Source organism: Salmo trutta, chromosome 11 (genome assembly GCF_901001165.1).
Source record: "Salmo trutta chromosome 11, fSalTru1.1, whole genome shotgun sequence".
Taxonomy (NCBI): domain Eukaryota; kingdom Metazoa; phylum Chordata; class Actinopteri; order Salmoniformes; family Salmonidae; genus Salmo; species Salmo trutta.
In genome coordinates this window covers 16,450,720-16,465,559 of record NC_042967.1, presented here as the reverse complement: position 1 = coordinate 16,465,559, position 14,840 = coordinate 16,450,720, and the positions used below count along the sequence as shown (strand labels likewise).

General features: G+C 43.9%; 1 protein-coding gene across 3 annotated transcripts in view; it reads left to right on the top strand.

Moving 5' to 3' along the window:
• LOC115202316 (S-methyl-5'-thioadenosine phosphorylase) overlaps positions 1-14,840 on the top strand; it is a 26,120-nt gene extending 11,280 nt beyond the window's left edge. For 2 of the 3 annotated variants that reach the window (XM_029766395.1, XM_029766396.1), the window contains exons 3-9: positions 1,086-1,144; positions 1,740-1,907; positions 8,255-8,357; positions 8,843-9,082; positions 12,458-12,500; positions 12,582-12,707; positions 13,501-14,840. In XM_029766395.1, coding sequence (XP_029622255.1) covers positions 1,086-1,144; positions 1,740-1,907; positions 8,255-8,357; positions 8,843-9,082; positions 12,458-12,500; positions 12,582-12,707; positions 13,501-13,724 — 963 coding nt within the window. In that variant the 3' untranslated portion in view covers positions 13,725-14,840. The remainder of the gene's footprint in view (positions 1-1,085; positions 1,145-1,739; positions 1,908-8,254; positions 8,358-8,842; positions 9,083-12,457; positions 12,501-12,581; positions 12,708-13,500) is intronic. The other variant, XM_029766397.1, reaches the window with a different exon arrangement.

Genomic DNA, 14,840 nt, shown 5'->3' with positions numbered 1-14,840 from the left:
CAACCTTTCGGTTACTGGTCCAACGCGCTTAACCGCTAGGCTACCTGCCGCGTTATGTTCTGGCCCCCTGGCCATCCGCTAAAGAAAAAAATTGGCCCGCGGCTTGATCTCGTTGATGGTCCCTGACATACATGTTCTGTTTAAAGGGTGAATTAGCCCTGGAAGCAAAAACAGCTAAATACGCCATCTAAATGTGAGCCAAGGAAAGCCCCCCGGCCAAACCCTTCCCTAACCCGGATGGCGCTGGGACAACTGTGCGCCTCCCAATGGGGCTCACTGGCTGTGACACAGCCTGGGATTGAAATGGCGGTTAAAACGGTCTACAGTAAGTGTATATTTTCCATTTGTGAAATCATTTTGATGTGATATGAAAGCAGAGGGATTTATGTTCCTGTAAGCGTACCACTGGAAAGTATTCATAAACAGACTTCAAAACGGGGGTCTCAGACAATGTGTGCGGCAATCAAGATGTTTGCTCATGCATGTATGTTAACCAAAGTCTTGCAGGTGTTTACATGGTTTTGCGCATGTGCCAGGGGTTTGAACTTTCAACGGCAGTAGCCAGTTATAACATTTTGACCAGCTGAAGGACCAACCGCACAGATAACCGGTAGGATTATGGAAAACATATTTCACAGGGTTTAGATGCTACAATGATTCTCTACACTATACATGGCTTGTTTTGCCACAAACTAAAATTAGGCAAATTTATTAGAATTTTAGCAACCAGGAAATGGCGGTGTGATTTCCTCATAGTGCATCTTTAAACTTAGAATTGTTTACTTGACTTTTATACTCCAATAAATTGACTCCTTAAAATAATTGAGTCTGTCAAGTTTGCCACCGGCGTGCTGCCGTAGGGAAGTAAAGAGGAAGTGGAATCCATCGCTTCCGTTGTTTGGCTGTGTCCATAGCAACATTTTGAAAATGAGGTGGATAGCAATAATTGGTATAACAGTCTGGTTTATTAGGCAACACCAATCTCTGCGTTCCAGTGTAATACCAATATTTTTTACCAGCTGAAAGCTGTGCCTTAGATTCTACCTAATGCATCTCTTCTCTTTTCCCCCTGGCAACCCAACCAGCCTTCAGATGCCCTTATAATGGGGAAGATCAAAAATGTTGAATGTGTGCTCCTTGCAAGGTAAGCAGTGGAATGAATTAGAGAATCTCAATTGCATTCTCTTTGTGTCCTCTCTCCTCGCCTCCTTCTCAAAACCCATTGGAGGAGGATGAGGTGAGGAGAGAGTACGCAATTGAGATTCACCCGTAGAGCGATCCGAGGTGTACTGAACCAGATGAACTCCACCTGTTTCTTATGCATTTGCGCCATCTAGTGGCTGTGCGTTGCAATCGTAAAACATATTTGACATGACTCTCTTCTCCAACACCTGATAGGCTAAACATTCCCCCAATACCAAATCCACCACTAGCCCTCTAACTTATGTAGATGTCTAATAATCAGATAGGTGTACTTAGAATGATAAAAAAAAAACAGCTTGCCCTTTTTATAAATGGAGTTTGTAAAAGTATTGCTTAGCCTACACATACAAATCCTTTCAGAGATACAGAATTTACATTTACGTCATTTAGCAGACGCTCTTATCCAGAGCGACTTACAAAGTTTCCTAGGGGATTAAGTGCTATAGGAGTCGATTTAGAGATTCATTTTCAGCCTTTTCACTGTCCTTCGGTAAACACTGAAAACTATTCACACTCTCCATTATACTGGTCCCTAGGCATGGCAGACAGCACACCATCATGCCAACCGACGTCAACTACCAGGCGAACGTCTGGGCGTTGCGAGAGGAGGGCTGCACACATCTCCTGGCCACCACGGCCTGTGGTTCCCTCCGGGAAGAGATCCAACCAGGAGACATCGTCATCATCGACCAGTTCATAGACAGGTGAGTGCCAGAGTTTCCTAGGCCTGGAATCCAGGACCCACCGAAGGTTGAATCCATGATTGAAATGAGAATGAAGCAGTCTGTTGGACATGGGGGTTGCCAGTGGTTAGTTCAGTTGTCTATTGAGTGAGTCCAAATCCAATGCTTCCCTGGTATATGTACTGTTATGTACACTGAACAAAAATATAAACGCAACATATAAAGTGTTGGTCCCATGTTTCATGAGCTGAAATAAAAAATCAAATTGTCCCTACGCAACAAAAAGCTTATTCCTCTCAAATTTTGCGCACAAATTTGGTTACATTCCTGTTCTCCTTAGCCAAGATAATCTGCAGGAATATCCACCAGAGCTGTTGCCAGAGAATCGAATGGTAGTTTCTCTACCATAAGCTGCTTCCAACTTCGTTTTAGAGAATTTGGCAGTACGTCCAACCGGCCTCACAAACGCAGACCACATGTAACCACACCAGCCCACGCTGGGCCTGGCTGCCAAGTGGGTGGGCCTATTCCCTCCAAGGCCCACTCATGGCTGCACCCCTGCCCAGTCATGTGAAATCCATAGATTAGGGCCTAATGAATTTATATCAATTGACTGATTCCCTTATGAACTGTAACTCAGTAAAATCTTTGAAATTGTTGCATGTTGCGTTTTATATTTTTGTTCAGTATAGATATGGAGTAAAAGTCAAACATAGCATTTACAGATAGGCTATCAATTGATAAGTCTAGATATGGTTTAGGTTTCTACCTACTACATACCTGATGGAGTATAAATAGAACGGTACATGTGTCATGGCAAACAATGTTTGTAAAGCCATGGGGGTAGAATTACAGTAGGAATGAGAAGTCATCAAGAGAATCTCAGTTATTTGAAGAATTATTCCAAAGTCACCATCCGTGAAATGGGCCGGTCCGGCTCAGACAAGGATTTCTTCATCTTTCTTCTGTTTAAGTTCAGACAGTGCGACATCTATCTCAACTGATAACATTCACAAGAACTTGCAAGTTGTCCATTATTTTTTCCCTTCCAAACAGTGACTGATGCTGAGTGTGTGTGTGTACAGTATTCCAGCCTGGGGCAAGGCAACGGTGTCAAACAGAAACAGATGGTGGCATCCAGGCTCACATTACTCATCTCTGAAGACCACATTCTCTGACTGGTATTTCTGATAGTCAACGACTCAACTATCATCCCACGGCCACCCACTGTTCATCTGTCTCATTTCCTCATTCACTAAAAGAACCAATAAGAGAAGGAAAGGGATTGTGTCTCATGATTGGTGGAATGTTGACGCTCTGAAACGGACTCTCCACTGAGGGCCCGGGACTTGTCTGTGTGGCGGAGTACAGCTGCCACGTGTGTCACGTTGTGGCTAGAGCTGCGTCCTGAGAGGAAACCAACACTTTTTTTTGTTTTTTTAAAGAACCGACAGGACTTGTTTTAAGGGCTGCTGGTTTGAAACGGGGGTTTCCGTTTTTTTTTTTTTCAATATGTGGTTTTCTAGTTTCTTGTGAATGAGGAGGACAGTGAGAGGTTTTGAGTGAACTGAGACCTAGGATCTGATGAGGTTGTTCTGTTGACTGGCTGTTTGATACCTTTTTGTAGGAAGTGCTTGTATTACCAGAAGCGTTGTGGAATGTGCTTAGGGTGTGAATTGTGACATACCGGAAGTTCAGTGGGTCTATCCTCCATGTCATAGCTGTGTATAAGGTTCAGCTGTGTTTGAGTGAAAGCGATGAACTCAAGAGAAATAGACCTAGGTGGAAGGTATTTGATCTCATCTGAATAAGGATGCAGTGAGGGGATCACAGGGAGTAAAACCATCAGGACTGTTCAGTTTTGAATGTCATCACCTTTGTCAGTCTATGGGAATACATTTCAGTAACAGGTCGTTTTAATACTTCAGCGCGAATCATGTTTCCCACGGTTAGGATGGACCTCTGGACGGCCTTCAGTTGAGCAGCATTATTTAGTAAACTGTCCAGATATATCATTTCAGCTCTAGGCCCGGACAGGCAACAGCAGGGTCCCAACAGTCAGCAAAGCTGATTAGCATCTTGTTACTGTACATAAGTAGGCCTACACCACACCTAGGAATCAACACACCATTCACAAGTGTATCCACTCTGGCCGTTCTCAGTTTCATTAATAATGAAACCGAAATTAGACGCAGCAAGTTCTCAGTAAGTTTGTCAGAAGTCTGTGGGATGATTCCCAGTTGAAGAATTCCCTCCGTGCTTGTTCCCTCCTGGTTCAAGGGAAGCTCCAACCAGGATTTCAGAACTCTATTACTAGTAGAGAGAACTGGGCACCAAACAACTTCAAATTCAGCACGTTTTATCAGTGCTACAACTGATGGCCATCACATCTGTTTTGGGAAGCAACATTTCCAGATAGACTATTCTTTCTAAAGAGCACAAGCGTTCATTGTTTTGATTGGATGGTATTTTTTAGGACGATTATCCAATGTGTTTGTCTTAGCAAAGAAATACTGAATAAATGTAAGAAATAATGCATGCTCACCTATTTCCCCCCCCCCCCATCTCTAGATTCCAAGTTACCACACACAACTCTACCCATTATTCTATCAGGGTGGAACATAACTCCTCTCATTGTGCTGAGGGTGCGTTGCTGCATTGAATTGAATTGTCAGTAGAATTCTATGCAATGGACCGTAAATTGAGAATGTGTTTGAGGCAGACTTGTTGATTGAGAGTGCGTTGCACACATACAGCTTTGTCTCCAAGCTCTGTCCGTTGTCCGGTAAGTCAAAACGTAGTGCCTTGAATGAGAAGTAACTGATCATTTCTGCACCCCTCCCTCGGGATTGACACCTGACATTGACTCCACATCCTCTGTGCCTGACATCTGACATTGACTCCACTTCCTCTGTGCGGCTCTCAGAGAAGCTATTCGTCATCACCTCCAATCCACCCATATGTGTTGTCTATTGATAGCCTACTGTTACAACAAGCAGGGGCAGTCTCTGTTGGGCAGAATGGGGAACTAACATGTTAGGACTTGTTCAGTCTTGTCCCGCTGCGAAGCATGTGACCCATCCGGCATATTTCTGAAGGGTTTACTTGATGATTATCTTAGTCAGTGAGTTTTTATTTGTTTTGCCCCCTGCTCCTGTTCCAAACACTGTTGGCCTGTCTAGGTTAGCTAGGGTTTCTCTGCTCCGCCGGTCTGCTGTGAGCATTAACAGATCACCAAGCCTCAAAGACAGTCTCTGGTCTCCCCAGTTCTCTCTCTCCCTCTCGCTTTGCACCACATTACAGCATGTGGTACTGGACAGCTGATGTGTAGTGCTAAGACGAGGTATATTTTCCAAACTACAATGAGTGAGCGATACAATACGTAGCCTAATAGTTTCTCTGCTTTAACTGACAGTAGCCAATGTTTCTCCTCGGGAGTCTTGTTGACATTGACAACAGTAGGTTATTTCTCAAACGTGGCATTTCTGGAATATTCTACGTTTTAGTTGGGTGGGGAGGGAGGGAGGGGTGGGTCACTACACATTTCCTGTATAGAATGGTCTTGGAATGCTATGCTGTCTCAGCATTTCTGGAATGTAAGGTCACTCTGTTTGGTAAACAAACCTCACCGTTTAGTAGTCGGCTCATGCGCACTCACTCTGACTACGATATACCGGTTCTTCTCTCAATGTTCTCTGTAACAGCTGATTTACACTGTTGATGATGTGGACACTGGAGAGACCTGTTGGCAGAGCTTCACTGAGCTAACACTGTGACACCCAAAGCAGAAATGGGTCATTGTCTGTGTTGTGTAACTTCAAGCCTCAGTAAGAAATGTCCCAGGCCATCTCCATTTACTGGTGTGACCAAATGACTCATTGGCTCGTGTCAGCGTCCGTACAGTCTAAATATGTGTTCCTCCTGTCAGCGTCCGTACAGTCTAAATATGTGTTCCTCCTGTCAGCGTCCGTACAGTCTAAATATGTGTTCCTCCTGTCAGTGTCCGTACAGTCTAAATATGTGTTCCTCCTGTCAGTGTCCGTACAGTCTAAATATGTGTTCCTCCTGTCAGCGTCCGTACAGTCTAAATGTGTGTTCCTCCTCTCAGCGTCCGTACAGTCTAAATGTGTTCCTCCTGTCAGTGTCCGTACAGTCTAAATGTGTGTTCCTCCTGTCAGCGTCCGTACAGTCTAAATGTGTTCCTCCTGTCACTGCCCGTACAGTCTAAATGTGTTCCTCCTGTCAGCGTCCGTACAGTCTAAATATGTGTTCCTCCTGTCAGTGTCCAAATAGCCCAAATCTGTGTTCCTCCTGTCAGTGTCCGTACAGTCTAAATACGTGTTCCTCCTGTCAGTGTCCGTACAGTCTAAATACGTGTTCCTCCTGTCAGTGTCCCTACAGTCTAAATATTTCCTAGTAACATGAGGAGAAGGAGTTGTCTTTCTAAGCTTGCCTTTTCTCAGTGTAACGTTTAGGCGGTAGGTAGCTTCAGGGCCCGGGGTAGCACCTCGCAGTAGCCGGTTTCTGGGCTTGCTCATTTGAGCAGAGACTGGGTAGAGAGAGAGAGAGAGAGTGTGTGTGTGTGTGAGGGAGGGGCATGTAGAACTGGCATGTGGCCTGGGTGGAACCCTGACTCAGCGCTACAGCTCTGGAATCTGGAGGGCAGCTGCCTGTCGGCATGGCGACAAATGTTAAATGCTGGCTCAGCCCATCCTCACCACCCCTTGAAGTATGAAATGCATAACCATGGTAGCAATTGAAATGAAACAGTTGAAAGATTATGGGGAAATGATTAGACCAAAGTTGAGGACAACAGTTCTCCTGACACGAGACTGAATCCAAACATTACACTGTTGATGTTACGTGCATTTTACATTTACTGTACTTTTCGCCACATTTGTTGATAACGAAATCTGATCATATTCTGGATACATTCAGTAACATAAGAATATTCCTGGAAAATGTGGGGTAGGTGCAACATAAGACAAAAAAAAATGACAAGAGTTTGAGTGAGCGGCCTAACTGGTTTCTCCAAGTGGCCACACACCTTTCCAAAGTGTACACAGTTCATATGTAATTTCAATGCACTTTATGACAAGTCTTTTGAGCTCTTCTAGCTGTGCTGTTGAGGAACTAGAGCAAGCACACTTGTTTTGAACTCAGCCCTGCATCCCCGCCATCACACAATTACTGTTTACGCAATCAGAAAACGGCCCGTTTATAAATCGCATCTGGGACAGGTGGCCATCATTTAAAAGCTGTTCTATTGCCAACGTGGTTAGCTAAGTTATAAAATAGGATCTTACAACTGTACATCAAACATTGTGGTCATAAACGTTGACACTGTAGATGACTTGATTTGTATAATATGGACATGTGAAGTGCACATTTGGATGGGTGTTTGGATTGCTTGTATGACATCAAAGCGGTATTTATTATAATCCTCAACGTCTCATCTTTCAAAATACATTGAGTCCTCTTATCTACACCGTTTCCCTCACTCAAGACAACAAAACATTTTGCAAAAGTTTCCCAATTAGCAGGAGGTATGGGGACAACTTATTGTCGCGTGTCAGTCAAACCCATACAGTGCTGAGCTCCGATGCCATTTTATAGCATGTTACTTGTATAGCCACTCTGATCTAATTTAGGCATTTATCAGTGTCCAAATCTGCAATTTTCAAACTGTATACGGGTGCAAGTGTAAAGGGTTAATAACTAGCCTCCTCCTCTTAAGGGTTTTGGGGGGATTCCATGCAGTAATTTCCAGATTTAGTCCACATTGCTAAACAGTTTGGCTCGTTTCAATGTATCCAGCCATGAAATACTTTATTCTCAGTTTCTATGGGGATCTGTTTGTCATTTGTATTGTGAGGGCCAGCTGTTGCAAAGCACCGGCATGTTATTAAAAGACCCTGATCATTCAGCATGTATTAGTCATTGTGATGATGACTACTTGTGGATTAGAATCACTTTGTTTTCGCTACAGTGACAGGATGAAGGCCTTTCACATTCAGACAGCGTTTTTGCCACATTGCACAACTCAAACCTTGAAAGAGAGATGAATACCAACATTTGCCGTAGAATTTAGTCACTCTGGGCCCACCCTGTAAGAATGTAGTCTGTCTATAGTATCTTAGAATGTATTTGATAAAGTATTTTGTGCACTGCGAGGAAACTAAAATGTCAGACACGAAGTAAAGTGTTAAACGGAAGAGAGAAGTTCTCATTTTTATCACCAGAATAACTGCCAGCAGGTACGTTGTTCTTGTTTTGCCCCTGAGTCAGACGAGCCATGGTAACAGAGTTGCTGAACCCAACCCTTGTCACTGACCTGTCATTTCCTGTGTGTCCTCCCTCCCTCCCAGGACGACAAAGAGGGCCCAGACGCTGTACGACGGGCGGCCCACCAGTCCTCCAGGCGTGTCTCACATCCCCATGGCTGAGCCCTTCTGCACCCGGACCAGGGAGGTCAGTGTCCACGGCCCCGTTCCAATTCAACCACTAGCACCTAGACCGGTGTCTGTGGCCTGGTTCCAAATCAACAATGTAAATGTTGTAGTGGCGGGTGTTGCCTGCTGGGGAGTGACTGAATGTTATGTCATTGGAATACAGGATGCTCGTGAGGGGAGTACGACTCATAAATGGCTGGAACGGAATAAATGGAATGGTATCAAATACCTGGAAACCATGGAAACTGTGTTTGATGTTTGATACTGTTCCATTTATTCCGTTCCAGCCATTACTATGAGCCTGTCCTTCCCAATGTAAGGTGCTACTAGCCACCTGTGCATTGGAACTTTTTGTTGCTGTGTTTGGTGTGTAGTGAGGCTTTGCATAGTTAGTTATTTCCTTCTTTCTAAGTGTTCATAAAACACAAAAACATGGGCGTTGACAGAAACACTGACCGCTCTGTCCTAGAAAATGCCGTCACGCCTCTCCCTCCCCATGCCCAGGTGCTGCTGGAGGTGGCGCGCGGCCTGGGGGTGAAGTGCCACCCGCAGGGTACGGTGCTCACCATCGAGGGCCCTCGCTTCTCCTCGCGCGCCGAGAGCCTGATGTTCCGCCAGTGGGGGGCCGACGTTATTAACATGACCAGCGTGCCCGAGGTGGTCCTCGCCAAGGAGGCGGGCCTTTGCTACGCCAGCATCGCCATGGCCACCGACTACGACTGCTGGAAGGAGCATGAGGAGGCTGTGAGTTTTGTTTTGTGTGGAAATTCCCTCCCCATCGTATTTTTTATTGATTGTATGCTCTGATGAAGGTCTTGCGACCGAAAGCTTAGCCTTATTCAATGAAATGTGTGCATTGATCCTGAGTGCTTGGAGACTTTATTCCAATAAATATTTTATTGATAGGAAAGTTAGTATGAGAGGACAGGGAAGACAGGAGGAGAGTGTCAAACACGCAGTGGGATGGATACGCATCGACGCCCAACGCCGACAGTGGCGTGCAGCCGCTTGTCAGCAACCCAGGCCACAGGGAAGAAGCTTTTACACAAGTGTGTGTGTGAGGTTCTGTAACTGTTTCGAGGAGAGATGTTTTGGAATGTCCTCAATTTTCATTTCCACCACAACGCAGGTTATCTGGAAAATTGTTATGCAATGGACCCGTTTCACTGAGATGACGCATTCATGTACTGCATGTGGTCAATTGTCTTGTTACTTGGTCATATGTCTTACATCTGCTTTCACAGCAGTTGGACATTTCCAACTGCAATATTAGGCAACAAATTAGTGGCTAAGAACTGAAATGCGTCAGAGATTTTTATTTTTACCATCGTAAAACAGTTACTGCTTTCCTTGTTTCAATTTCTCAGGGCTCCCGTCTTTCCCACCACATTCTTGACAAGGTGACATGACATTTTGCCTCACGTGGTATTTAGAAAGAGTCAAATCAAATGTAGGTTAGAGGTCACCGTTTGTGAATTCCATGAACACTTTTCATAGAACGATTTCTCCCTGAATTTTGAGAACTAGCCTTTTTTTCTTAATATCCTATGTGTGTAGTTAGTCACTTCCCCATCAGTAAGAGCCATTGTTTGGTAGTGTGTCTAAAACGTCCGTGACATGAGGGCTGACGTGACCGTTCCGTTTCTAAAACGGCACCCAACGTGTACTCCAGCTGTCACACTGACCTAGAAGTCAACTCAATCTGATTTAAATGCATTTATATTCGTACATAAGCAAAGCAGGAATTCAAAATGTGTCTATCAAGTTAATAACTAAATAGTCACATGCCTTTGTCACAAAGCTGTAGCAAAACAAATGCAAATAGTATTTTTTCGGGATTTGAAAATGCACAATGACATTTTGTCTGGTATAAATTTCCTCCTCGTCAGCGTTTTACAGGCAACTGTTTACGTTTCCAATTCTTCCGCCTGATTATTATATCACTCTGAAGTACCTCATGCACACACACACGCACACACACAACAGCTTCCGAGTGACTGGCTGCCACCCACTATCCAGTTGATAAATTATGTGTGGGGGAGGCTCGGCTTCCGTGCCCTTACCCGACTTCCCCTTCCTAGTTCCTGCAGCTGACCTCCTGGCCACCCCTCCCCCTCCTTCCCCCTCCTGTTGCACACCCTCTCGCCACATCCTTCCGCCCTATCTACGCCCTCCCTCCCTGGCTCCCGCCCTCCCTCGCTGTGAGCCTGCCAGCCTCCGCTGTGAGCCTGCCAGCCTCCGGTGTGAGTCCTGCCAGCTGAGGTTGAGTCACCGGTATACAGTTGTCCACAAGGCCTGAGAGATCACAACGAAACAGACCCTCAGTTCAGGGGTGTGTTCATTAGGGCACACAACAACAACATGTTTTTGCTGGTCACATGTTATGGTCACTGTGCTACATTTCACAAAGTAACCTTGTCTCATGTTGTAGTGCATCAACATGTCATTAAAAGGTTGTGGAAGTGAATGTCCCTTGAGGAGTACCATGGTAACATACAGTCTTGGGTGGCACATCCCAACTGTATCGTGTTATAAACGGCATGCTGTCTGGAGCTGCATGGCATTTAGCCTAGTCGACAGTGAGTGTAGGAACAATTTCTCTGAATTCATCATAGTAATTATCTCCAATGTAGCCAATAATACATGTATGATTAGATCAAATTCTTTACATGTTTTGCGCCAATCTAAATGCTGTTAATAGTGAAAAGGATTGCCTTAACCTGCATTACCTCTCCATAGGATAAGATCAACATGGTTATAATGGCTTTATAGCCGTATGTATTATAATGGGTTTCTATCATAACTTACTGTAAGTAGCAATATGTATCACATCTTGATGCAGCCCTTGCTTGGTCTAAAGTAGTGCACTCTCTGACCGAGAGATGGATACCACTCCCTAATGTGTTTCAGTTATTGTCATGTGTTGTCACTACCACTGATGACTAGGCGGTAATGTCATGGAGGACACAGGTAGGTAATTACACAACAAGCAAGGGTTTAACAGACCATTAGATTATCTTTAGTGATTTTCATACTCTTTTACTTGAGCTGTTAGCTATACCATGCTGTAAGGAGTACAGGTGTGATGGGCTAGCTGCCAATGTTTACAGAGGATGGGCCTAGCTTTCAGAGCACCCCGTTTTACACCCTGCAAGGTGTAAATCCTAAAACGCATGGGAAACGTAGTATGAAATAAATGCCTGCTATTGAACCATGCTCATTGCGCACTCAAACTGAACCTGTAGGCTACAGTACAGTGTAGGATGTCTGTGTGAACTGGGCAAAAGAGAGGAGCTTTAATTCACAGATGTGTTTATTTTGTACCTCACAATATTTCAACTGAGGCTTGGGTTGAACAAAAATATATTTTATTTGCGCTCAAGTTCAAAATGAAGTTGACGTTCGAATGCGGTTGCCGGAGACAATCACGAGACGGGTAAGAAAGGAAAGTGAAAGTAATGTTGACAGTAGCTGCAGGTCATAACGTGTCCAACCGGCTCTGTGACTGTCCAGGCGTGGCACTACGATCTGTCACGATGACTCTGTCAGATTACTGAGGTGTGAATTTTCACCAGCAATAGAAATGGGCGATAATATCATGGAGTAATTACACAACAAGCAAGAGGTGTGTGTGTGTGTGTGTTCAGGAGGGCGTTTTTATTTATATATATATATATATATATATAATATACTGGGCCTAATATATATATATATATATATATATTAGGCCCAGTGTCGTCCGGGTTTGTATGTGTATATTTGATATATATATTAACCCTTTATTTAACTAGGCAATTAAGTTATTATTTACAAGGACGGCCAAACCCAGACAACACTGGGCCAGTTGTGCGCTGCCCTATGGGACTCCCAATCACGGCTGGATGTAACGCAGCTTGGATTCGAACCAGGTACTGCAGTGAAGCCTCTTGCACAGAGATGCCGTGTCTTAAACCACTGCACCACTCAGGAGCTACTATTACTCTTCTTAAAATGAAAGAGGAAAAAAATGGTGTAGCAGCCCGGATATTGACAAGAAGAAATGTACTCATTTATTAAAAACATAACACTTTTTTTTTTAACAGTGCCTCACATTGTGAGGCACCTCCTTTGGTCTTGCAGGTGTTTAAGGCTGTCAGTCGCCATCTTTCTCCATATTCAGAAGGTGTCTAGACTTTACAGAGATCAGCACCTCAATCCCACAAAAAAAAACGTATTCATTAAATGTATTTCCTGGTTGTCCCAGGTCTGCGTCGACAACGTCCTGAAGACTATGAAGGAGAATGCCAACAAGGCCAGCAGTATCCTGCTCACTGCTATCCCCCTGATCTGCACCCAGGAGGACTGGACCCACACCATAAAGGCTCTGAAGGTAAGATTTACCATTGTAATGTGCCCAGGTTCATCTCTATAGGGGGGTTTGAATAGAAACTGTATTTATCCTCAGGCAATTAAGTGCTTTATTTTTTTCCCATCTTACTGAATATTTTGCCCTGCTCATCAACCTCACCAAGTCAACACAGCAACGTACAACCATATGGCTATGTAGGAGAGCTGGTGCTGTTCAGTGTCTTTCTACTAGGTCAAGCGCTCAGTAAGCACATTCTCACTGAGTTACTGACTGCTTATTCTCCCAGTTACTCATTCTTACCGAGTTACTCACTGCTGAGACAGCCTGCATCCACATTGGATAGTTATGGGGTGATAAAATGAGCTGTCCTGATGCCTCCATGTCAGGGTTCTGGTCTGTATTTAAAGGGGATGTATTTTAGGACGTCAAGCTCAGAACCTACTGAATCCTGATTATAGAACTAATGGAATAGTCCCAAAAGTGATAAGAAATAAATGCTATTTGAACCCAGGTCTGGTGTTCAAGGTGATTTCCCTCAGGACACCTGGCTCTGAACCCAATGAGCCATAATGTGAAGGCCCCTAGGCTTACCCTCGCTTCCTTATTCATCCTCGATGACACTTCAGTCAGTGAGATGGTGACTGCAATTAGACGCGCTAAACAGAAATTCCAGTATGGCATGCTTCGTGATGCAAACACTCAAAACTAACGTATTAGTTTGTTTTACTAACAGATTGCAATATGTATATTTTCTAAACTGTTTTTGTTAGTACCTCTGCTACTATTTATTGTTTCTGTGTTTGGTTTCTTTCAGACAACAGCCCAATCCTCAATAATGCTACCAAAGCAACACTGAGAACCAACGAAAAGCCCCTCTCCACCCCTGTATATCAGAGAATGACTTGCAACACACCAGCCACCAATACCAACAATGGATTCATCTCTCTTGATTCCTCATCAGTGAATCACAAGGAAGTGCCTGATATGCATGTTTTCAGTACTGTACATTTGCCAGGATTTCACAACACATTTGAGTAACATTACATCGTTTGCCAGAAGCATACCATTCTGCATCCCACTGGTGGCTTGCCTCTGAAGCTCAGCAGGGTTGTTCCTGGTTGTTCATCGATGGGAGACCAGATGCTGCTGGAAGTGGGGTTGGAGGGTGAATAGGAGGCAGAATAGGAGGCATTCTTTCTTCTGGTCAAAAAAAAAAGAGAAAAAAAAGGTCCCAATGCCCCAGGCCAGTGATTGGGGAAATTTCTCTGTGTAGGGTGCCGTCTTTCAGATGGGATGTTAAATAGGTGTCCTGACTCTGGTCACCTAAAAGATCCCTGCTAAAATAGGGGTTAAACATTTCTCTCTCTCTAGATATATATATATATTTCACTGTTTGTATACTGTTCATTTCAGCCATGTTTTCATACTGTAGATACATTTTAGAATGTAATTACGCATTAAAGTATGTCTGGTAATGTCTTCTGGATTGTTTGTAGCCGGTATGGTCTGTACATGTAGGTCTATGACCAACAAGACTTTTGCACAGAGTATATTTGGAACAGGACATTCAATCAAAAGCAACTGCCACTTCCGTTGATAAAGCCTCAAGCCTGTTTATCCGGCTCTGGGGTGAAGTTTCGTTTAGGTACATATCTAGGATCAGCTTCTCCAATCCTAACCATTTAGTGGAGGAAATGCTAAACTGACCGAAGACCAGTGACTAGGGCCAACTTCACCATACTACGTTATCCACTTTTTGTTGCTCTGAAACAAGGTCAAACTACATTGTTGATAGATTCGTGGCTCTTTGCTCCTAATTATTAGGTGAGGGAATAGTGGATTCATGGCTCATATCCTTTCTATTCAATAAAATGCCTTGTTACGTTAAGAAAGACTTCCACTGAGGGCTTCATCGATCTGTCTCATGTGACGGGATCATCTAAAACTATCTTCAAAACACTTCATGTTAACCTAGCATTTATTTTTATATGGATTCACAGCTGCAGTATTATGTGCTAATAGGGTTCACTTCAGAAAGTAGGCTTAACAGTCAACATGATGGTTGATACTCAGTTATGATTGTGTTCGACTGCATGTACAGGTCAAATGTGTTTGCAAGTGTGACAAAATCAATAAAGTTATGTAGATTGGAAA